Below are 24,532 nucleotides of genomic sequence, written 5' to 3' on the forward strand. Positions count from 1 at the left end.
ATCCTAAGGAATAGAAAGACTACTATACCTAAAAGCAGCAGAAAACACTTGGAAAAAAGGCTGAAAGGAAGTTCATTGTGGCTATTTTAGTAGTGGAATTACTGGTGCTATATTTTCCCCATATTTCCCCCCCTTTTTTGGTATTCGGTATCAGTATTTTACTTAAAGGAAAATAAATGGATTGTAAAAATACAATTTAGTTGAAACTAAGAACAAATGTTGAAATCCCAAACTTGCGAAGGTTTTTGAAGAATTGTAAACCTGGGCAATGGGGGTCCCTGGGTAAAGTCTGTCGTCCAGCACATTAACTTCTCCTGAAGACCAGTGGATTGCAAACCTGAATATCAGCCACTTAAGATTTTAAAAGTATATCTTGTGGAAAGGGAAGTGAGGAGGTTTTCAGACCAGTAAGGAAAAGGAAACCATTTTAATTTCATAAAATGATGCCCTTTGAGCCTTTTTATGACAGGAAGGTGTTAACTCTTTCTCTGCATCTTACCCTTAGATCCTCCTCAAAGAGGACGAGATAGTCTTTCAATTCAAGGAAGCAGAAGGTCTCCTCTTCTCACCTGAGAAAAGATATAGGTTCTTTGAACCCAGCACTAGCCAGTGGAACTTCTTGCAGCAATGGAACTGTCTTCTGTCTTCCCTGTGCAATGTGATAGGTACTGACCCTGTGACATCGAGCCCTTGAAGTGTGGCTGGTGTGACTGAGGAACTGAATTTTTAAGGTCTTTTCTTTTCTTTTTTTGAGACAGTCTCATTCTGTCACCCAAGCTGGAGTGCAGTGGCACCATCCTGGCTCACTGCAACTTCTGCCCCCCAGGTTCAAGCGATTCTCCTTCCTCAGCCTCCCGAGTAGCTGGGACTACAGGTGTGCACCACCAGGCCCGGCTAATTTTTTGAATTTTTAGCAGAGACAGCTAATTTTTTGAATCACCATGTTGGCTTTGAACTTCTGACCTCAAGTGATCCACCCGCCTTGGCCTCCCAAAGTGCTGGGATTGTAGGCAGGAGCCACCGCACCGGCCTGTTTTAAAAATTCTAATTAATTGACATAGCCACAGAAGGCCAGTGGCTACTGTATTGGGCAGAGCAGTATTTAATGCTTCTTTGCGGCCTATTTTCTCTACCTTCCTATGTTAGGAGCGCAACTGGAAGGAAAGCAGTGATCAGAGCTGGGGAGGAGAAACCATTTTGCTTTTCCCCTTCTAACCCCCTCTCTTTGCATAACTTCTGCAACTCTCTCTCTTTTTTTTTTTGGATAAAAACTATTTGTACTAAAGATCATTTTGACTAGAGTACCAGGAAGAAGGTGCTGGAAATTTGTTTAATATACGTATCATATAATTCAACTCCAGTCACCTTCCCGACAGAATAGAATTTGCTGAATATTTCCCTATTTTCATGTTAAAATACTTGAACTCTGTTCAAGGGAGTTGGCTCACCTGCACTGGTGATCCCCATGGCAAGAGAGCCTTGTCCTCCCCAGCCTTTGCTCTTGAAAATGTTTTGGTTTGGAGGTCGAAGGTTCAGCCTCAGCTGTTGTTAACTTTGCATGGGATCAGACAGAGGGACAGACAGAATGGATGCGGGAAGTTTAGTTAGATCTGGCCATCTTCCAGATTGTGGTGGCCTTGTCTTCCTGGGTCCCTTCTGCTGACCATACCTTAGGCATCAGGAGAGCCAACAGGTCTGTCAGCTTTCTTCTCCCAGCCTCTCAGTTCCTTTATAAATGTAAATACTTTCTGTAGTTTGGCATAGTGGTTCTCAAACTACTGTTCCAGGATCACCTGGAGGGCGGAGGCCTTGCTAACAGATGACTGGGTCCCACCCCCAGAGTTTCTGCTACAGTCAGTCTAGGGGGGGCCCTAGACCCTAGAATGTGCATTTCTAACATGTTCCCAGGTGATGGGGCTGAGGTTGCTGCTCCAGGAGCATACTTTGAAAAGCCACGGTTTAGTTGAATCTTCTTACTCCTTCCTGGATAGGAAAAGGATAGCTGTCCTCTTACCCACCTTGGCTTTTAGATTTTGCCACGTAGTCAACCTGGCCCTTGGAATCTGCCCAGCCTCTTTGGCCTATGCTTACTTTTTACACCAGAATGCCTCTGGTCTCAGCCCTCAAACACCTAGAGGGGTCAGCAGCTTCTCTTTGAGGGTGTAGCGGGGGCAAGAATGAAGCCAGGAGATTGTGGGCTTTGGAGCTGATTGAAAGCCTGGTTTATTGTGAATACTGCTTTTCTAAGGCTTAGGAGCTCTGGGTCCTGCACAGTGAGTGTGTGTGGTCATGGTTGTGAGGTTGCTCACCCACAAAACGCTATTTATTTCTCAGCGCTCTTCATGAACTTACTGGATGTTCTGTTTAGAAAGTTAGAAAACAAAGATAGCTTCTTTGAATTGCCCTCAGATTAGTTTTCTAGAATGGAGAAGAAAATGTAAAAATTGCTTGTTTTTGTTAAGTTGGTTCATAGAATGCCAACAGACAATGTTATCCCCGCAAACCACCCCCCACCCCATCACCAGAGACAGGGATACTAAAATACTTCTTGGCAGCAAGATAGGCTGGCCTTTCTGGTACGGTCGTCAACTGGGCATCCATGTCAATGGGTTTCTGACAGGGCCACCAAAGAATGTTCTGTTCCCCAGGCATGCAGTGACTTTCTGATTAATGTTGGCCATGATTTCCCCTACCTCACAGGGTTATCTTGACAGCAGTTTAGATAAATGGCTTAAGTAGAGGACAATATTTAGTGGGCAAAAACTAATGTTAAGCCTTTATATGTATTGACTCATGTACTCCTTTTCATAACTCCATGAGGACAGGTCCAGTTATAATTCCCTTTTTGTAGATGAGCAAATGAAGATATCAGAGGAGATAATGGGTTTTGCACACATTCAGCTAGTTACGTGCTGAGCCAGAAGTGCATGCCCTTAATCTCTATGCTGTTCGACCTCTCTGCTTACCACCCTGTCATGTGTCCTTAGCTGTTTGACCACATTGCCGAATGCCTGGCTAACTTCATGGATAAGCTACAAATCAAAGACAAGAAGCTCCCATTGGGTTTTACTTTCTCATTCCCCTGCCACCAGACTAAACTAGACGAGGTAAGATGGGCTCTTTGGACACTTTTGTTGGGGCTGGGAGGGCCAAGAGGGACTTCTGAGCCACCTGCTGTGGTGTTGGTGGTAGCACTGGAGGATTGTGGAGATGAAGTTCTGCCTCTCTGGGTGACTGTGTATGTCAGTGTGGGGGCTGGTGAAGAAATATTTGGGGGATTGGGAGTGCTCTTTATCACTCTGTCTCCCACACACATTGCACAGTATCCTTATCCCATCCACAGTGAGAACTCAGGAACTCCCCAGTCTAAAGTGTTGTGATAAAGACACTTGGAAGAAAGATGCTTGGAGAGTTACTGATGTAAGGAAACAAGTACAGTCATGTATTGCTTAACAATGGGGACATGTGCTGAGAAATGCTTTATTAGGTGATTTCACTTATGTGTAAACATCATTGAGTGCACTTACACAAACCGAGATGGTACAGACTACTACTACACACCTAGGCTGTATGGGACTGCCTGTTACTCCTAGGCCACAAATCTGTATAGCATGCTACTGTACTGAATGCTATAGGCAATTGTGACACAGTGATATCTGTGTATCTAAACTAGGCAATAGTAACTATCGAGCTCTATTATAATCTTGTTACCACCACAGTATACACAATCTGTCATTGACTGAAACGTTGTTATAGGGCACGTCACTGTGTCTTGTAGTGACGGTTGTCCTGAGTTTCTTTTTCCAGGGCTAGCCAGGAAGTAATACAAATATTCAACCACGACTTTATCCCAGTGGCAGAGGTCTCTGCCAATGACGGAGGTTTGAGGGGTATGGTGTGAGTTTCAGTTTTAGTGGGAAATCAGTATTCACTCCTTGGTCCTTTCCCAGAGTTTCCTGGTCTCATGGACCAAGGGATTCAAGTGCAGTGGAGTGGAAGGCAGAGACGTTGTGACTTTGATCCGGAAGGCCATCCAGCGGAGAGGGGTGAGTAGGGTGGCAGGAGCTTGGGGTCTGTGGGCTTTTCTGGGTCCACCCTGAAGACTCCTTGAATGTCCTTGACTCATCATGATCTGCTTGTGTGGAGCTTAAGGAGAGGTTCTCATTTCCCTGACACAAGTACTCAATAATTTTGCATATGATCTGCTGCTTTGGGGTTTTTTAGATTATTGCAATGGATAAATAATCTTAGCCTTGGCACAAGAAAAACTCTTTAGTTCTTAACCTGAAGAAGACTTGAATATCATTTCTAAGTAAGAAAGTTGGAATGATGTTGACATGGGGGTGGAATGGTACAGAGAGAGAATCAGTTAAAAGTCTTATTACAGGAGGAGTTCTGGGGAGGGAAGGGGAAAGAGAGAGGGAGAGGGAGAGAAGGAGGAGGTAGAAGAGGAGGAGTGATGTACAGCTGGTGTTAGGAAAGTTGCCCTCTGTGATTATGAAGGTCAGAGCCCTCCCTTTTATCTCCACAGGACTTTGATATCGACATTGTGGCTGTGGTGAATGACACAGTTGGGACCATGATGACCTGTGGTTATGATGACCACAACTGTGAGATTGGTCTCATTGTGGGTGAGTGAATACTGGGCATGAGGGCCCGTGCTGGCCAAGAGATGGGGGTGTGGGCCGGAAAGGGAGAAGGGGCCCATGGGTTGGTTGTTCCTTTGGTTCATATTAGGAGATAATAGTCCAATCACTTTGGAGAGCTGAACAGGGACTCATGGAGTTGGGGGTGGCAGAAGATTAGACCATGTATTGTGATACCCCCAGAGTCTGCAGTGAGAAATCCCAGCCACCCTGGCCGGGCAGTCTTGGGACAGTAGTGTAAGAGGGAAGAGGGATGGGAAGGGGCTGGAGCAGGTGTGTGCATAGCCATCCCTTGTTTTGGCAGGCACGGGCAGCAACGCCTGCTACATGGAAGAGATGCGCCACATTGACATGGTGGAAGGTGACGAGGGGCGGATGTGTATCAATATGGAGTGGGGGGCCTTCGGGGACGATGGCTCGCTCAATGACATTCGCACTGAGTTTGACCAGGAGATTGACATGGGCTCGCTGAACCCGGGGAAGCAACTGTGAGTAGGCCTTTCCTGTGTGAGTGGGCTTGGAGGGGGCCTGGAGCTGAGTTTGGGGCTGGTCGGGGCCAGGGGGTTGTTTCTTTACAGTCTTACATCCCCAGAGGTTGCCAAGGCAGCCACTGGTCATAGGAATGTCTGTGACTATAAGTTGCTGAGAGGATCTAAAACAGAGAGCAAGCGAATACACCAGATTATAGCTAATAATGTGTGTCCTTCACAGGAGTCATTTTAGAAGGTTCTATTCTGAGTGTAAGTGGGTGGCCCCGTTCTTTCTTTCCACCTTCTATTTGTAAATTGTCCATGGGAACTGTGAGCCACCTAAGAAAAGTTGTGTTGAGGTGGCCAAGACTGGGGTCTCTGAAAGCTCCTTTCGTAGCTCCAACTCCATCACTGCCCAGAGGACAGGCTGACAGCTGGCTGCTCATTGCTGGTCCCTGGGGTCCCAGGGCCTTCTGCCGCAGCTGCAGGCAGACCCATGGCCTCTGGAGACATTGGCTGAGGAGCTTCCTTGGCCTCTTTCCCTTGGACATTGGAGGGACTGGATGGAGGAGGTGCTCCTAGCATTTTGGATCCTGAATATTGTATTCTCCAGCCTGGCCTGCCTTTGTTTTTAGTCGCTTTTATCTCTTACAAAACCTTATTTCACTTTCACAAACATTTGCCAAATGTGTGTGTGAAAGGTCTTGAAACAGGAAGGTCTGAAGCAGTTGCAAAATATTTTGAGCAATACAGATCATCGTTTGTCTTGTGACTGTTGTAGAAAAGCTTTTCGTGCAGATCTCGACTTGGAGAGGAAAATTGAACCCTATAAACCAAGTCAGTGGTGGGTAACCTTTTTCTTTCCAGGAGAGTCCTTGCTTTCTTAAAGCACGGTTTATTTACCTAATAAATAATGAGTCCTTTACTTGGACTTTCTGAGGAACATACTGGTTGTGTCTGCCACGGCTGATGAGAGGTTTATGAGCTGAAAAATCACTCAGTGTCTGCCTCCGCGAATGAGGCACACCCAAGTCATTCCGAGGAACTATAGGCCCTTTCAAATGTCAACAGACAACTTTGCCAGCCAGACCATGACAACACACCCCCGGCTTATCCTCAGACACCCACCAAATTGTCATCCATGGCAGCCCTGAAGTCACCATAGACAATTTTTGCCCCCTGTAATGTATTTCCAAGTAAGTATCTTCCAAATGTTGACTGGAACAAAGTGTTTTAAAACTAGAATAAAACTTATAAAAAATCATCCATTCTAAAAAACCACCCACACTTGGGAGCCCCACTGGCCCCAGCGCACCTCCCCACCTCACTCCCCCCAGCTCCCGTAGAACCAGCTGTGTGGGAGAAGATGTTGGGGCAGACACGGAGTTCCTTACTGTTGAAGCCAGGCTCGCATCCACGCTGGTTTCCTTCTCCTGAAGTTCTGCCTGTGTGGGTGCACTAACATTTAAAATGCGCGCTGTCATCGTCGCAATTTTGCCAGCTCTCAGCTAGCTGGGATGATGCTTTACTTGGCCCTGGGTCTTGAGCAGGCTGCTTCCTGGAGGCCTGGGTTTCCTCTCCGAAAGGTAACCTTGGAATCCCTTTCACATCTCAGTCCTGGGCCCCCTCCTCGCTGGGGCTCATCCTAGTTAGTGGCAGCAGGCCCAGGTGCCTCCTCTAAGACACGTTCTTTCTCAAACACCCAGAAATGGGCCTTTTGCCAAAAAGAATCACCAGGGCTTGGTTTCCTCTCAGTTCTAGCCAGAAAGTCCAATTACCAAAGAAAACAGTGTCACCTAGTGTTGAAAAATTAAATCACCCGACCGCGCTGCCGGTTTGGGGGTCGGCCCCTGCCTTTCTAAAACATGCCTTTATCTTGTCACCTGCCTGCTCAGAAGTGTGTTTCACTCCCAGACCCCTGAGACCTGTCATTTAGAGCTCTTAGCCCAGTGCGGATTTCTCTGTCCCAACCTGCCTTTATAATGTTGCCCCATCATCCCCTGGCCCAGGTGGTTTTCACACCGTTTTCCCTGGAGCCCAAGAACAACTTGCAGGGGTGGACAGTATGAGTTGATGAATTTCTAGGCCTGGGCCACATATTTAATCAGATTGCCATTTTCTCTTGTAAATAAATATTGGGCTATGTAAGATTTTAATTTTAAAAATTATTTCCTGGCTACAGAAGATTTTTAAAGATTACCACCCTATGCATAACTTTACTTAAATACAGGCTGTTCCAGAATGTTCCATACTCCCTGGGTGTTTCATTTGGCTATTTAAGGCTCATTTGTTCTTCTCCATAGGTCAAGGCCCACCAGCCTGCAGGGACAGCCCAAGTCAGCCCCCCTGAGCTGTCACCTCTCCACGTATCTTACTCCTGGGCCATGCAGCACACATTAAGCCTTAGTTGTAAAGTTTCACATGTGCACATCTTGCTTCAACAGGGACTTTATGTTTTTGGTTTGTGTCTTCCGGCAGGTTTGAGAAGATGATCAGTGGGATGTACATGGGGGAGCTGGTGAGGCTTATCCTGGTGAAGATGGCCAAGGAGGAGCTGCTCTTTGGGGGGAAGCTCAGCCCAGAGCTACTCAACACCGGTCGCTTTGAGACCAAAGACATCTCAGATATCGAAGGGTGAGCTTCTGGCTAGCCCCCTCTATTCACTGGGTCACCACAAGACTGGACGAGTAGTTGGGGAATGAGGAGGGGGCACTACCTTTTGACTCTTCAAGTGTAGACTGCAAGAGGGTCTCACACGACATGGACCATGGCGGGCCTATGGCTTCGCTTTACTTCACTTACCAGTCTCCACTCTTGTCGATTTCTAGTGTGATTGCTACCAGTGACTCATGGTGCTGGGAACGGTGGTTGGCCTCCATATGCAGGGACTTGGGCTATTGCACTGGGTTTAAAGCTGTAGGATCCCAGAGGGCCCCTGAATGACTTAACTGCATCTGCCTCTTTTTCCTTCTCCTGAAGCTCTGACATCTGATTCCCTATTGGCAATTCTCAAAAAGGACTCTATCATGACCCCTGCTTCATAATAGAAAGCTAGGTCTTTGGATGGGCCAGAGATATAGCTACCCAATTAATTCTAATAAGCAGAGCTGGGGCCTGCATTTTCACAGCCCAGCAGGGGCGAGAGTGAGGATGGCTTGATTTTGTTTTTTTTTTTTTTTTTTTTTTTTGTTAACAATATCCCAAGAGTTGGGCGGGCCTCGTTTGTTGTTCTTGAGATTTCCACTTGTAGATTGAAGAAGTCCTGGTGTTTCAGGGAGCAGATGGTGGAGAGGAGGTGTCTTTGGAGCCAAATGAAGCAGTGGAACAGTTCGAGTGACTTTGTTTTAAGGGGAAACTCTTTAAGGAATGGGGCCTACTTTTTGCTATACCCCAAGGTGATGCAAGTACCCCCAGGTGATATAAGATTTAGTTCCCTTGAGAAGGGTGCTAAGGTTATAGCACTAGCCCCTTACCAACTGTCTTTAGACACAAGCTAAAGCGGTGCCAAGTCCATGGTGAAATGCAATAGACTCCGACTGCTTTAGAGAGAGAAACCAGGTGGGCATCACAGCAGGGTTCACATGTAGAGAGTGGCTGACAGCAGAGACACTGTCTGTCTCCCCTAACACAAGCAAATGTAACACAAACTCTCACACAACTCAGTGGTAAAGCACCAAGAACAGGGCCTTGTTTTTACATAGCGCATGCATAAGAAATACTTGTTTTTTGCCGGGCGCGGTGGCTCAAGCCTGTAATCCCAGCACTTTGGGAGGCCGAGACGGGTGGATCACGAGGTCGGGAGATCGAGACCATCCTGGCTAACACGGTGAAACCCCGTCTCTACTGAAAAAATACAAAAAAACTAGCCGGGCGATGTGGCAGTCCCAGTTACTCGGGAGGCTGAGGCAGGAGAATGGCGTAAACCCGGGAGGCGGAGCTTGCAGTGAGCTGAGATCCTGCCACTGCACTCCAGCCTGGGTGACAGAGTGAGACTCCATCTCAAAAAAAAAAAAAAAAAAAAAAAAAAAAAAAAAATTTTTTTTTTTTCTACCCCTGTTTGTGGGGGGTGGGGGGGGGGGGGGGGGCGGGGGGCCTCTGGGAGAGGAGCCTCAGGGTGGCTGTACTGTATTTTGCACCCTCTTCCTCCTCCTCCTGCCCCACACAGGTGGACTGAGCAATGCAGAGGGATTCTGTCCCCACTGGGCAGTGAATTTGCTGGAGCTAAAGGGCTTCCTTACCACCCCCCAACACACATGCTGGCCACAGTGGGTCAGACATGGGCCCACATGCTGTCTTTCTGTTTCCCAGGGAGAAGGATGGCATCCGGAAGGCCCGTGAGGTCCTGATGCGGTTGGGCCTGGACCCGACTCAGGAGGACTGTGTGGCCACTCACCGAATCTGCCAGATTGTGTCCACACGCTCCGCCAGCCTGTGCGCAGCCACCCTGGCCGCCGTGCTGCAGCGCATCAAGGAGAACAAAGGCGAGGAGCGGCTGCGCTCTACTATTGGGGTCGACGGCTCCGTCTACAAGAAACACCCCCAGTGAGTCAGTGTGCAGGGCCTGGAGACGCAGAGTTCCTGGAGCACCTGGGGCTGAGTGACTCCTCATGCCAGCTCCATTTTGCTTTCAGGGGCGGTGTGGCGGGACCATGGGGCTGAGGGTCTTGGAATAAAAGTTCCCACCTGGGCAAGGGGGAATGGGAGGGAGTCATATCTGGCGTGGGTGGAGGTGATTTCTGAAGGCTACCAATGACTCGGGCTCTCCGCAGAGCTCCTCTGGCTGCTGGGCACTCTCTTTGCCATCCTCTTTTTTATGCATTATTGTTCCTGTCTTTACTCTTAGAATTCTTGGTGATTCCTGCAGGTGCTATGTCCTCTGCCAGGGGCCACCCCAGCCCAGTGGGGGTTACCAGCTTCTCTGGCTGACCTTGGTATTAAATTGATCCTGCCCTGTCCACATTTTGATCCCTCAGGTCATAGGTACCAGAATGTTCACATTTCAGCTGAGACCTAGAAGATGTCTCTCTTTTGTACCCTACTTATTTCCCCATCATTTTCACCTAATAAGAATGCCAGGTCAATGTGCCTTCGTTTTCTTAACTGGTTGGTGCAGGAGGACTCAGTCCTGAGATTCCCTGTTCCTACTCAGTGATGTAAAAACTTGAGTGTGCACGTGAGTCACATGGGGACCTTGTTAGGAGGCAGATTCTGATCGGAAGGTCTGGGGTGAGCCTGAGATCCCACATCTCTCACAGCCCCCAGTGAGGCTGCAGCCCACAGATCATACTTGGAGTAGGAAGGCCCTAGAGACCATGACTCCAAGTGGCCACTACCTAGAGAGTTCCTGTCTGAACACACCCACTGTCTTTAGCTGTGCAGACACCTTTGGGATCATTGGCAGAAACTGGCAAAAGAGAAGCTAAAGTCCAGAAGAGCATCTCTAGCTTTTAATTTTGGGTCTTTCCCAGATAGCAGCTAGTGAAATAATGATGGAACAAGACAAGTAGGTGGCATCAGAACCACCTCATACCACAGGGCTGCTCCAGCAAAGAGGCTGATGGTACCATGTTGGGCAGAGGAGCAGTGGCCAGGGGGCCTTCTTCAGTGAGGAAGAGGAGGTCTTGTGTGACTGCATGTAGGGGACAGTGGCTTATTGGAAGGTCTTTTCCTTTCAGTGGTGGGGATGAACCAATCCCAGTGGTCATAGTGGATATGTTCTTCTAGTGGTTCCTAACTTGGGAGAGTGGAGAGAGGATATTTAGGGCGGCACCCACTCCTGCAGGTACTTTTTGGCATTTAGGCTACGGCGATGGGCAACTGTCTAACCATTTGCACCATTGACCCTAACCATGGACACCTGTCTCTTTCTCGCCCCGGGGAACTGCAGTTTTGCTAAGTGTCTACATAAGACCGTGCGGCGGCTGGTGCCCGACTGCGATGTCCGCTTCCTCCGCTCTGAGGATGGCAGTGGCAAAGGTGCAGCCATGGTGACAGCAGTGGCTTACCGGCTGGCCGATCAACACCGTGCCCGCCAGAAGACACTGGAGCCTCTGCAGCTGAGCCATGACCAGCTGTTGGAGATCAAGAGGAGGATGAAGGTGGAAATGGAGCGAGGTCTAAGCAAGGAGACTCACGCCATTGCCCCCGTCAAGATGCTGCCCACCTACGTGTGTGCCACCCCTGATGGCACAGGTACGCGGCAGGGTTGCCACCTGGCTCACGTGGTGGGCCTTTGTCCTAGTGTTGATACCCTGGGAGGACTCCCTTAGCATTAGCATTGGACATTTGAAACAGAACACATTTCTTCAGCTGTATTACTAGGGAGTTCTGATCTTTGATAAACTCAGACAAGGTGCTCCTCTGCAAACAGTAATAATGGTCAGCACTTATTCAATACTTACTGTGTGTCGAAGCACTTTATGTGTATGAATTCATTTAATCTTTGTTAACTTAAAAAATACTAGCAGTTAATTTTATGTATTGACCTGTGTTTGACAGAAAACTGAGGCGCAGAGAAGTTACGACACCTGCCTAAATTCACGCAACTAGAAAATGTCAGAGCTGGGATTCAAACCCAGGAATTCAGGTTCTAGAATCTGCTCCTGCAATCATCATGTTGGTCTGAGTCAGGGTTGGCAAACTATGGCCCATGGGCTGAATCTGGCCCACCACCTGTTTTTGTACATAAGGTTTTATTATTACACAGCCATGCCTATCTTACTGTTGTTTTACACTGTCTTGGCAAAGTTGAGTGGTGGCAGCAAAGACTGCATGACCCACAGAGCCTAACGTGTTTGCTGTCCAGGCCTTTACAGAAAAAGATTTCTGACCCCTGCTGTAACTCTTGTAACCTCAGAAATGGTGGTCTTACTCCAATTCAGAGAAGATAGTCGATGAGCAGGCCAGCGTAACACAGTTGGTAGAGGTTCCAGAGACAGAGACTGGGATTTGGTCCCTGCTCTACCCTGTCCTGGTTGTATGGCCCTGGGCAAGTGATTTAACCTATCAGCCAGATGCCAATCATCCTTAAGAGAGGAATGCAGTGTCTTCCTCTCAGGGCTTCCAAAGAATTGAATCAGGACTGTGTGTGAGGCACGTGGCACATTGTAATTGTCCAACAAGGGAGGGTTTTCTCATTTTAAAAGATTTTCCTTCAGCTTCCTTCAGGGAGCTGGACTCTTCTGTTCCTTCTGTATTCTAGAATGTAATGTAAGCTGGCATTTGATGGAACAAGAATGGTCTGTTTGGATAGTTTTAAGTGTCCTGTCTCAGCATTCCCCATGTTCTGTCCCAACTTATCACCTCCCTGGGCTTACTTTCCAGAGAAAGGGGACTTCTTGGCCTTGGACCTTGGAGGAACAAATTTCCGGGTCCTGCTGGTGCGTGTTCGGAACGGGAAGTGGGGTGGAGTGGAGATGCACAACAAGATCTACGCCATCCCGCAGGAGGTCATGCACGGTACTGGGGATGAGGTGAGCAGGGTGGCGCCTCCAGGAGGGGGCCCCTGGTGAATGTCACCTCTTGCCTTCGAGGACAGTGCTTTCTCTGCTTATCTGTGACCCTGGGGAGGGCTAGTTGGACCCAGGGCTCCAGCCTGGTCTTGACTCAGGTTTGTGCCTGAGCTTGCATTTCTTCTGGGTGGAAAGAAACATTGAGGTCTTGCATGGGCCCTGCTGGGGGCAGCCTGCCCTGCCCAGGGCCCCTCCCTCAGTGTCCTAACTTCTCCCTGCAGCTCTTTGACCACATTGTCCAGTGCATCGCGGACTTCCTTGAGTACATGGGCATGAAGGGCGTGTCCCTGCCTCTGGGTTTTACCTTCTCCTTCCCCTGCCAGCAGAATAGCCTGAACGAGGTAATAACACCTTCCTGGAGGGCTCCCCTGAGGGCTTTATTGACTCTAAACCAGCCAGGTATGCAGCAGGGGAGAAAGTTGAGCTAAGACTAAGGAAAGAAGGATGTGAGTGACTAGTAGTGGGGAGGGACCCCTCAATGGGAATGAGTAAGTTGAGGCTGGTGGAGGTTAAGTAGGTGAGCTCAGCTGTGACAGCCTTTGGGGCAATGATGATGATGTTACTCAATGTTAAAAACTGCCCGGCATGGTGACTCACACCTGTAATCTCAGCACTTTGGGAGGCTGAGACAGGAGGATTGCTTGAGGCCAGGATTTCAAGACTGGCCTAGGCAACATTGGAAGACCCCATCTCTACTGAATATATCATTTTTAAGCACTTACTTTATGCCAGGTACTATGTTAGACTTCTTATGTGCATTATCTCATTTAACCCTCACAGCAACCATATAAGAGACGTGTTTGAATACCCATTCTACAGAAAGGAAAATAAGCCCTAGGGAGGTGCTGGGTATCTTGCTCCAGGTCATAATAGCTTGGGACTGGCCAAGCCAAGATTTGGATTCTGGGTTCCTGATGCCTGAGGCTGTGCTCTCAGTTATGCTGTGGGGCTCCCGAGGCCCTTGTTATGGGATCCGGGCATTTTCATGCCATCTCCTGCTGTTTGGATACCCCGGCTCTTCTCTAGTCTCATCTTTGCTTCTCACTCCTCTTCAACTGACCTTGGGTGTAAAGTAGGTGCGTGAGGATCTGGCACTCCCGGATGTTCTGGACATGAATGCCCCGAGAAGTGGAGAACTGAGTAGGCAGTGCTGGATCTGCTGCTGATGACTGGTAGCCCTGGGCATTAGGTATCAGGAGACTGTTTTTAAGCAGTTGTGTGTGTCTCCGTCTCAGTCGTGAAGAAGCACATGTGCACGCTGCCGGTGTGTGGTATGTTGCACATGCCACTGCTAGGCATAAAAGCTATGGCTCCTACCTTTAGATGCTTACAAATAAGCTGGACTGACGAAGCAAGCTCAGAAAAGGAAGAGCTGCTGTTTGGAATGTGGCCCTAATGGGATGGATACTGGATACTGAATCCCCCAGGACAGGTAGTGAGACAGATGTTGTTAATCTGAGTGCATACCTGGGGGACGTCAGGAGGACTTGGAACAAATCAGAAGAATGAGTTGATGGGAAAGAAAAGCGAGCAGGCTGCCCAGTGTGGAGAGGGGCATGTAGGTGGGAGCAAGTGACAGAAAGAGCTGGGCCAGCACAGAAAAGCCTACCCCAGTGACAAGGAAAGACCAGCATTTCCTATAGGGTCCCTGCAACAGTGGCCCTCTACTTGCTTCACTGAGTTCTGTAAATGCCTCCTTCTTCTCCTTATCTGAGAGAATTCCCCATGTGCGCTAGTGTAATTAAGGTTTTAGGAAGTTCTGCAATAGAAACTCTGCTTAGTCTGGTATTTCTCAACACCTGTTAACATTCATCTAGTGTTAACCAGACCAGCATTGCTTTATGCCTCATGTGGACAAATACTTCTGTACTATTTAATGGGCCATTACTTATTATAACAAATATTAGAAACAAATTTGTTCAATAGTGAGATAATAGTTAAATAAATTATGACCCACTTATTGCCTAGTATCAGCCACTAGTTATTTGTAAGAAATTTCAATCACATGAAAAAATACTAGTGGTATGACTAAAAGTTTTAAAATGATTTTCTTTAGAAATGGTAATCTCTTTATGATATAGAAAATATAAAATACAGTTAACGGGATGATAAAAGCATAACACTCCAGTGTATATCCTCTTCTAGACTTCCTACCAAAATATTTTCAAGTAGATACTATCTTAACTTTTCATGCCAACAGGGTATATATTTATTTACATATTTGCCAGGGAAACCGGAAGGTGTGTTAACTGTTTCTGAATTGTGAGATTCCAGGCCATTGGATTAGGTTTTATCCTGTGTTCCAGGTTTCTGTGAGGAGCACTTGTTAGGTCTAGAGCGTAAAAATTAAGAGCAAATAAAGCAGAAGTCATTTCTCCCTGTGGGCTCTGGCAAGATCCTCCTATGACTGGGAAATCCCGCCAGTGCAGAGGCCCCAGGCTTAGAGGCCCTAGGGCTCAGTGGCCCCCCAGCTGTGTTTCCTAGCTGCTGGCCTGGGGTGAGCCTCCCCAGCTGTTGGGCCTCCACTTGCCTTATCAGTAAGGATCACCTGAAATAATGTTATTTGAACATTCCTTAAATACAAACTTTCGTCAGAGATATGAAGCTAACTTGTGGAGAGCTGGGTAGAGATAAGCACACACTTGTCTGCTCGTGGGTGTGCCAGCCAGTTCTCTGAGGGTATGTGCTCTGTTTTCTGAATCTCCTGGGATCTGAACACAGTGTGACACCTCCAGGTTGATGTGAATGAAATGCCAAGCTGATGGACTGAATCCCTGAGCAGGGCCTGGAGAAATCATGCAAGTGGGTGGGTTATGACCACACAACTCATTTATGGAAGCCGAGCTCTTGGGTAAGGGGTCTGAAGCCCTGAGGCTTGTTTCCTGGTGGGCTGTGGCAACAGAGAGGGCATCAGGGAATAAAACCCAAAGCATTTTCCCCAGGTTCAAAGCCATCATGCATCTGCTCCCAGAGGACCATATTGAAGGCAAGGGGCCACTGAGGATGCTGAGGAGGAGCCCGGAGTTGTTTTCCTCAGTGAAAGACATGGGGTGGTGGTGGTGAAGCCTAGCTGTCACCCAGCTGTGGGCAAAGCACTTGTTCACCAGATGGTGGAGTTTGAAAGTTAGGAGACGTACACCGACCCTTCTGATGTAAAGGATAGGGACAGAGCAAACTGCTTTGCCCAGTGAGCGAAGCAAGCAGATAGGAAGGAGTTGCACAGCAGGGGCAGCTGCATGGTGCTTATGAGCCCATTCACTGGGGTTGGAGGGCCTCGGGGTGCATCCTGCTTCTCTCTTCCAAGCTGTAGGCCTTGAGCAAGTCACTCCAGAGCCTCAGGTTCTTATAAAGTGGCCATAAACCTGATAGATGTTCCACAAGGGTGCTGTGAGGATTAAATGATGTAATACGTGATCTATGCTTAGCCCAGTACCTGCTACACAATAGGTGCTCAATAAATCCAAGTAAGTACCTTAGGAACAGTTTAGACTAATTTGTGGGTGAGAGGATTGGTGACTCCTGGGGATCTGTCTGACCTGGGAGCCCTTCCCTGATGTCCTCTTCATGCTTATGTGTGACTTTTAGAGCATCCTCCTCAAGTGGACAAAAGGCTTCAAGGCATCTGGCTGTGAGGGCGAGGACGTGGTGACCCTGCTGAAGGAAGCGATCCACCGGCGAGAGGTAGGAGACACATGGCACGAGGCCTGATGTGTCAGCTCCTCGATGATTGACCTGGTCTGTGTGTTCAGAAAGTGAGGGCAACGTTAAGTGTGGCTGCATGGGTTGTTGAGTGTGCACTGTGTGTCAAGCCATGCTCTCAGCACTGGCGGTTCAGGAGTGCCCACAGCAAAGCTTTGTTCTATAAACAAATAAGCCCATGACCTAGTGGCAGGTGCTGTTAAGAGCTGTGAAACACACACACACACACACACACACACACACACAAGTAAAGGAGTAAAAGAATGGCTACTCCATAAGCAGAGCAGCCATGAGGGCTGCTGGTTGCCCATTTTTATGGTTATTTCTTGATTATATGCTAAACAAGGGTGTATTATTCATGCTTTCCCTTTTTAGACCATATAGAGTTAAAAAAAAAAAAAGAAAAGGAGTGAAGTGGAGTGAGGAGAGCAGTTGGAGCAAGTGTGCTGGCAAGGGGCACTGTTAAATAGCACGAGCGGGGAGGGGCTCTCCAAAGCGGTGACATTTAAGCCCAGACCTGAATGGAATGAGAGAGCCAGCCATGGTGTATGAGATGTATTTTATATACCTATAAATCTCCCATGCAAATGTCTGAAAGGAGAATATTGGGTTCACCTGTGAACTGGGCATCTGCTTCTGCCTTCTCAGGAGTTTGACCTGGATGTGGTTGCCGTGGTGAACGACACAGTTGGAACCATGATGACCTGTGGCTTTGAAGACCCTCACTGTGAAGTTGGCCTCATCGTTGGTAAGGACCCAGACTGTCCTTTCCACATGGGGCTGCACAGCCTCGGGTGTGGGAGGGATGGTGCTGAGCAAGGCCCTGGTATCCTGTGATTGGCAGGCACGGGCAGCAATGCCTGCTACATGGAGGAGATGCGCAATGTGGAACTGGTGGAAGGAGAAGAGGGGCGGATGTGTGTGAACATGGAATGGGGGGCCTTCGGGGACGATGGATGCCTAGATGACTTCTGCACGGAATTTGATGTGGCTGTGGATGAGCTTTCACTCAACCCCGGCAAGCAGAGGTAGGCACCCAACTGGGGCCCTGTTAAGTGTATCCCAGGACTGGATGGCAACAAGTGATCAGAGCTTCCACAATAGCATCTCCCAGGATGCTCGTTATCATGAGATGTTAATAAAGGAGGTTTCCTTGGAAAGGGTTTCTTGTCAAATGCACCTGGAAAGTTCTGAGTTAGTAAATGTAAGAAGCATCTCCCACCCCAAAGCCTAGGAGAACAGGGAACAGGTGGGAGAATACTAGCGCCTAGGTCTGGCACTCTAAGGAGAAACAAATAGAAAGTTGAAGCACCTGCTGCCGCCAGCCTGCAGAGCGTCTCTGGGGTGATGCAGACAGGAGCAAATCCTCTCCCTCCTCCATCTTCCATTGCTGAGCACTGGGTCAGCCCCAGTGTCACAAGACCCTGCGCATGGTAGGGGAGCAGAGTCTGCGCTGAGACACAATAGTTTAAGATCTAACACACTTCTCATTAAGATGTTGTCTGTAGTGTTTCCTAACTAGATTAATCAAACACCCTCGTTCTGCAGAATACACTTTGCAAAACGTGTCTAGAATAGAAGTTACAGACTAAAATGCCTCTAGGGGCCAAGTAGGCAGCATTAATGAAGGAAGCAGGCTGGGCCCAGGTGAATCAAGTAGCAATTCCTTTTCCATCAGGGGAGTCTGCCTGTCTGCCACTTCTGATGCACTGGGGGTGACTAAGCTGGCCTGTCCTGTCTCAACACATCCCTCCACCTTCCTACTTAACCTCCATGAATGTTACTCGCATTGCAGGTTCGAGAAAATGATCAGTGGAATGTACCTGGGTGAGATTGTCCGTAACGTTCTCATCGATTTCACCAAGCGTGGGCTGCTCTTCCGAGGCCGCATCTCAGAGCGGCTCAAGACGAGGGGCATCTTCGAAACCAAGTTCTTGTCTCAGATTGAGAGGTGAGAGCTTAGGGCTCAGGGTAGCAGGGGGCCATGTCCTTCTTTTTTCTCACTGGCAGACAAACTGAAGGATTTCCACAGCTCAGGGCATGACTCATACAAGTCAGTTTAGTGGCAAACACACTCATGTCTATAGTGTTTACTAAAAGCACATTATGGACAGTTGTCATTTTAAGGGCAAACATAGAGCATTCTCATGAAAGTTTGTGCTAAGCCTGACCTGAGGTCATGTAAAGTGGTATTGTTGGGTTTTAGACCATGTATCAAAGGTAGAAAGATACCTGCTCATAGCATGTAAATTGAAATGCACAGAGAAAGATAACCTATTAAAGCATCCACACTTGGCTTGAAAGCCCTTCCTAACTGCTGGCTGCAGTAATCAGGCAGCCAGGATTGAGTAAATGTTGCAGCGTCAGGCAGTGCAGACATATGCCACACAGTGGCTCGTTAGAACAAAGCCGCCTTCCTACAGTCAAATGGTGGAAAATCTGCTCCAAATTAGAACAGTGAATTTCAGAGCCCTTTAAAAATTAATGCTATGCCATTACTCTCAGGGCAGAGAAGAACAGGAACTAGATAACTGATGTGAGTAGACCCTGCGGGCATCTGCACCAGTGAATAGAAAGATACGTTCTAGCTTACAGGTCTGTTATGTTCAAGGTGATTCCAGGCTTTTAAAATAGCTTTCTTTTATATAGGAGGGTTTATTTTCTTTCTATAACTTTATTTACACTATAACGTTATTTACACTTCCTTTGTAAATAGAAAGGAACTCATTTGAACTGAACAAATACAGTTCAGGCCACCCAGAGCAGCAGAGCAGAAATAAAGCATGAGTCTAATGCTACTTGGTTAATTCCTGCCTTGCAGACCCATGACCAGCAGCGAGAGAATGGACATGAAAGAGCTTTGTAACTGACCACTGTGATCAACAGTGAATTTGCTTTGTTTTGAGTATCCACCTTGTAGTAGTAATGCTCTACCTCGAGAATGGAGAGTGGAATGAGGAGCTCTTTGTATTCCTGTCACCCTCAAGAAGAGTCAATGTAGTCCAGTAGGATGAGCAGTGCTCTGAATGTAGAAATGGGAACCACGTCGAGGGGTCAGCTCCTGGAGAGCCAGACCCCCACAGAGCCTCCCCTGTCAAGGACTCAGGCCCTGGTGTGGTAGGCTACCAGCCCTCTTGGTGCATAACTGAACATTTGCTGTCTCCCTCTCACCCCAGTGACTGCCTGGCCCTGCTGCAAGTCCGCGCCATCCTGCAACACTTAGGGCTTGAGAGCACCTGTGATGACAGCATCATTGTTAAGGAGGTGTGCACTGTAGTGGCCCGACGGGCAGCCCAGCTCTGTGGCGCAGGCATGGCTGCTGTGGTGGACAAGATACGAGAAAACCGTGGGCTGGACGCTCTCAAAGTGACAGTGGGTGTGGATGGGACTCTCTACAAGCTACATCCTCAGTGAGTGCCTGAGCCCAGCCCTCCCTGCCCACCTTTTTTCTGTCTCTTTCTTCTTTCCCCTTTTTCTCTCTTCCCTTTGTTACTTGATAGTGAATTATCAGCCATTCCAAACAGTGTATATAATACATGTATTATAGTTTAAAGATTCACAACCAGAAATAGGCCTGTGTTTCACCCCCCATCATGGGAAGCCCCCTCTGAGCCCTTCCACAATTGTGTCCTCATACTCCCGTGCCAGGGGTAAGCGTTGTGCTGAATCAGTCCCTTGCTTTTCTTTTCCGCCCCCATATGTCTAGGTATGCATCCATATTGTTTAGTTTTACTTATTTTTGAACCTGCCACAAATGGAATCATATGGTATCTCTTCTGTGGCTGGCTTTTCTCACACAACGTTTGTTTAGAGATGCATCCGCATTGAATATACAGTTGTAGTTCATTACTTTTCAGAGCTGTATATGTATATTCGAGTATATTGTGGTTTTTTCTATCATTGATGTGATATTTAGGTTACTTCTAGATTTTGACCATTACAAACAGTGCTACTGTGAACATTCTGGCAAATGTAATGCTAGAACTCTGAAGCAAGATTTTTTCCAACATTCTAGAGCAGGGGTTGACAGGCAACAGTCATAGACTGTTATTGTACATAAAGTTTCCTGAGGATTGGGAGGGGGACAGAAGCCCAGCCACTAACCCTGGGACATGGCATCTTTAGCTTTGTAGATGGGGAGGGTGTCCTGACCCTGTTGTATTGGGACAGATCACAACTCTCTCTTTCTCTGGTCCATATAGGAAGGATCTGTGATCACTGTGATATCCTAGCAGTGACTCTGTAAGTCTGCTTCTTTTGCCTCCAATGGCATTTTGGAGCAGATGTGGCTCTGATATGAGGTTATGCGCCTGGAAGATAGAAAATCACATTCATGAGTCCTGGTCTCCCCCTGCGGAGTTTGTGAACAGATTGTGCTCCTCTGTTAGGCACACTTGTGGCTTCCATGGCTGTTGAACTTCTCTTTTACTGATTATTAGTTTTAAGAACACAATTTGCCGGGATCTCAGACATTTGTCCCAGAATTGAATCCCAGCTCTCCAATGGCTGATGTGATGTGGAAATTGGGCATAGTACTAGTATCTCCAAGCCACAGTTTTCTGGTACTTAATAATATATAGTAAATATTTAATACATTATAGCTGTCATCCTTCTCCTCTTCTTAATTATTTCTGGGTTTCCAGTATCGCTTCTTAGCTTTCCATTTCTAAGTGCAAATACAAACCAATCATGACTAAGATGGTTTTTCCTGTGTCTTCCTTTCACCTTTTCCAGCTTTGCCAAAGTCATGCATGAGACAGTGAAGGACCTGGCTCCAAAATGTGATGTGTCTTTTCTTCAGTCAGAGGATGGCAGCGGAAAGGGGGCGGCGCTCATCACTGCTGTGGCCTGCCGCATCCGTGAGGCTGGACAGCGATAGAATCCCTGAAATTGGAAGGAACTTCCTCTTTCTCTCCCTCTTCCCTGTTTTAAATTATGTCATCCCCTTGTGTCAGAGACAGACCCCTTGGCTTTTCCTTGGCAGAGAGGACCCCACTGGACTGGGTTTTGTCTCTGCATCTCATCATAGAGCTTGGTGGCCGAACTTGGCCCTATTAAGATAAATACAGTTCCAAATAAGGATTTGTTCACATGCATCACAACCATTCCCATTGGTTCTCTTAAAACACGAAAATTGTCACCCTTAGTAATCCCCCTTGCCAAATTCCATGTCCCTGTATAATTCTACAGGATGGGGACACTAATGAAGATATGGTTGCTTCACTTTGGAGCCTGAACATGACATTTCTAGGTGGGGTGTATCCCCCAGCTCTGATGTTGTTACTGATTCTCCTGTCAGAGATCTGGGAGGTCTCCACTGAGGATGTGAGCCTGATTGTCCTACAGGCAGATGTGGGGAGGGTGGAGGGGCGACAATGGAGGGAAATCCATGGATATCCATGCAGCAGCCCCTCTTTAACTTCATCTATAAGCATTTGTCCTGTGGATTCCAGCATTTGCTATTCCTGGAATCAAGGAATCCCGAATCTGGGCAGTGAAACCAAAGCCAGGAGTTGACGCATCCTGCAGTTGGGCCAGCTGTCGCATCTCAGCGGGGTGCACACATTATCCACGAGTGATGGACTTTGGGGAAGGGGGAGTTTTGGTTTGTTTTACAAATTTTCCTGCAAAAGTGGAAACACTGTATTTTCATTTTAATTTATATTTGAAATTTTATTTAGTTCTTGAAGTAGATCTGCTCCTTCATCTTGACATGTAATGGTCAGTTGTACGTAATGTATTTATATGTTAATTTGTTGTGTATATAGATATGCAAGTCTTGTCAGAATTGGCCTCAGTGTAGTTAAAGGGCGGCATGGGAAGATACTGACTAGTCATAGAAATACCTCATTCGCCTGTGGGAAGAGAAGGGAAGCCTCTTCAGGGTGAGTGAATGGCAAAGCAGTTGCTTCTGGCTCTTCCTTCCCCTGTGGTCTTGGAAGTGTGGAAGGCAGGGACAGAGATGGAGGCTGAGCCAATGGACTGAAGAGACCACAGCAATTGGTTCCTCCATCTAGAGATTTTCTTGGCAATATTCCATGGGATGTTAAGCAAAGGAAACCAAAGGAATCATTTCAAACGGACTCATGGCTTAGAAATCTTTATTCTTAGGGCAGTCAGTATTCTAAAGCTTTCTGACAAGATAAAGGAAGTCACCAAAAAAAAGTTTTTAAAATTGTATCTAATCCTCAACAACAAACCAAAACAGAACAATTAAACAACCAAATAAAACCTCAGGGACAACATTTTTGGTGTTTTTGTGCCCTCCCAGCAAGCTTCACCTTGGGTTTGTATTTTAAATGTTTTACGAGAATTGTTGTCCATGTGCTTCCCTAGGCTGAGCTGGCATTGGTCTGCTGACCTGTTTTTGTGGGGGTTTTTTTATACACAATATTTATTTCAAACTATTGGGAGGGATGAGAGTGGCTTAAAAACTTCCGTCCCTACTTTTCAAGAGTGCAGTTGATTCTGAATCTGAAAGCCCACCTCTGCTCTAAAATACACACAAGCACAGACATTAAACCTGGATACTATATAATAAAGAGGGATGTAACTCCATTGAATTGGATACAAGGATCAGAATGGAAAGATGGAAAGAAACTCATGATGAAATTGCACCCGGTTTTTGTATATTTATCAAACTTGTGCTGAGAATAGTGTCTGATTGTACGACTTTTAAGCAAAGTCGGGTGTAATTAGGTGAAAATGGCCCAGCTCCTCCCGGGAGCACAGAGCGGCAAGGGGCTGGTCCTCTTTTGCTCTAGTCTCTTTGCTGTCTGGTGTAGCTCTTCTGCTGCGCCCATCTGCACTAATTGACCCAAAATGTGGGTGTTTCCTGCTACACAAAAGCCAAAAGCTTTCACGTAGATTTTAGGTTCACTAAAGGGTGCCCACAAAATAGAGATGAATTTTAACTTAAATTTTAAGCTTGAAGATTAGGTACTATCTATGAAGGTACACTTTTTTTTTTTTTTTTTAAGGTAGAGATGTGTGTGTGTAGGTATTAAAAATGTGTTGTTGGTTTCCAAAAAGGAACACTGGAAAATAAATTTTGAATGTTTGTGTTCTCAGAATTAGGTTGACAGTCCTTTGCTGACATGGCTTTGCTTTGTGTAATATACATGGGATCTCAATCTTCGGGGTGTGATGAATAGCGAATCATCTCAAATCCTTGAGCACTCAGTCTAGTGAAGATGTTGTCATTATGTACAATAAATAACTAGTTTAATTAACTATGTGATGTTAACTATTAATAAATTTTAACATTTTCCAAAATAATCAAATGTGTGATTCATGAGTGTTTTTAAGAGTGTAGTCATCTTCCGGTCATATCAGTACTTACTGGCCAGCCCGATGAGTAATTTATGGGTGTCTTGATTTTGAGTGTGTGTATTTGAAAGGCATGTGGCCTTTCCGGAAACTCAGTCCCAGTGGAACTAGAAGGCAGCTTTTCCTGGGTTGCCTTTGACCCTTTAGATTTCAAGCCACTGAAGAGCTATGGCTAGTCCTGCGGTCTACTGTTTAAATAGCTTGGCTGAAATTAGCGCCACCCTCAGGGCCTCTGACTGGTCTTGGTTGGCAAATGTGATTCATATTCAGGATATATAACTCTCATGTGAACATCCAAAAAGCACTTGCCTCTGTCCTCTTCCTACCAAGCTTTCCCCTTTCCCCAATAAACAGAACACAGGTCTGGAGAGTAAATTCATCAAAAGTCCCCAGTGATACCCATTGACATTCACATGGCCCTGTTTGACAATAACCGAGGGAAGAGGATGACCACGGCTAAGAGGATAATGGAAATAGCCAGTGGGTGAGGGAGAGATGAAAATTAGACCCTATTTTTTTCTGATATCAAATTGAGATTATGGGAGCATTCTCATGCACTGTTGGTGGAAGTATGATTGGTATAGCCCTTCTGTGGGGAAAATAGGCAATATGCCTCATAGCAGGTTTTGTATAATTTTCTAGAAATTTGTGCTAAGGAAATACATATAGTTGAAGACTAAGATTTAACTTTAAGGATATTGACTGTCATATGGCTTATAATAGCTAAAAAGAGAAACTGTCTCTATATAATGGATCCACTCACCCTTTATCAGGGTACAGTCAGGAAAACAATCCATTCCAGTCATTGCAAACATTTTTTTTTAAATAAAGTTTTTATTGAAGTATAACAAAAAATATACAAATTATAAAATAGTTC

The 24,532-nt window shown here is 46.8% G+C and overlaps 1 protein-coding gene across 2 annotated transcripts in view; it reads left to right on the forward strand.

The window, feature by feature from the left end:
• HK2 (hexokinase 2) overlaps positions 1 to 23,604 on the forward strand; it is a 58,635-nt gene extending 35,031 nt beyond the window's left edge. For both annotated transcript variants that reach the window (XM_017875273.1, XM_017875274.1), the window contains exons 4-18: positions 2,988 to 3,107; positions 3,951 to 4,046; positions 4,532 to 4,631; positions 4,951 to 5,134; positions 7,595 to 7,750; positions 9,425 to 9,658; positions 11,004 to 11,308; positions 12,440 to 12,588; positions 12,849 to 12,968; positions 16,213 to 16,308; positions 16,975 to 17,074; positions 17,171 to 17,354; positions 18,122 to 18,277; positions 19,503 to 19,736; positions 21,061 to 23,604. In XM_017875273.1, coding sequence (XP_017730762.1) covers positions 2,988 to 3,107; positions 3,951 to 4,046; positions 4,532 to 4,631; positions 4,951 to 5,134; positions 7,595 to 7,750; positions 9,425 to 9,658; positions 11,004 to 11,308; positions 12,440 to 12,588; positions 12,849 to 12,968; positions 16,213 to 16,308; positions 16,975 to 17,074; positions 17,171 to 17,354; positions 18,122 to 18,277; positions 19,503 to 19,736; positions 21,061 to 21,205 — 2,379 coding nt within the window. In that variant the 3' untranslated portion in view covers positions 21,206 to 23,604. The remainder of the gene's footprint in view (positions 1 to 2,987; positions 3,108 to 3,950; positions 4,047 to 4,531; positions 4,632 to 4,950; positions 5,135 to 7,594; positions 7,751 to 9,424; positions 9,659 to 11,003; positions 11,309 to 12,439; positions 12,589 to 12,848; positions 12,969 to 16,212; positions 16,309 to 16,974; positions 17,075 to 17,170; positions 17,355 to 18,121; positions 18,278 to 19,502; positions 19,737 to 21,060) is intronic.
• The last annotated feature ends 928 nt before the right edge of the window (positions 23,605 to 24,532 follow it).

The sequence above is a fragment of the Rhinopithecus bieti genome, unplaced genomic scaffold (genome assembly GCF_001698545.2).
Source record: "Rhinopithecus bieti isolate Rb0 unplaced genomic scaffold, ASM169854v2 scaffold_9978, whole genome shotgun sequence".
In the NCBI taxonomy this organism is placed as follows: domain Eukaryota; kingdom Metazoa; phylum Chordata; class Mammalia; order Primates; family Cercopithecidae; genus Rhinopithecus; species Rhinopithecus bieti.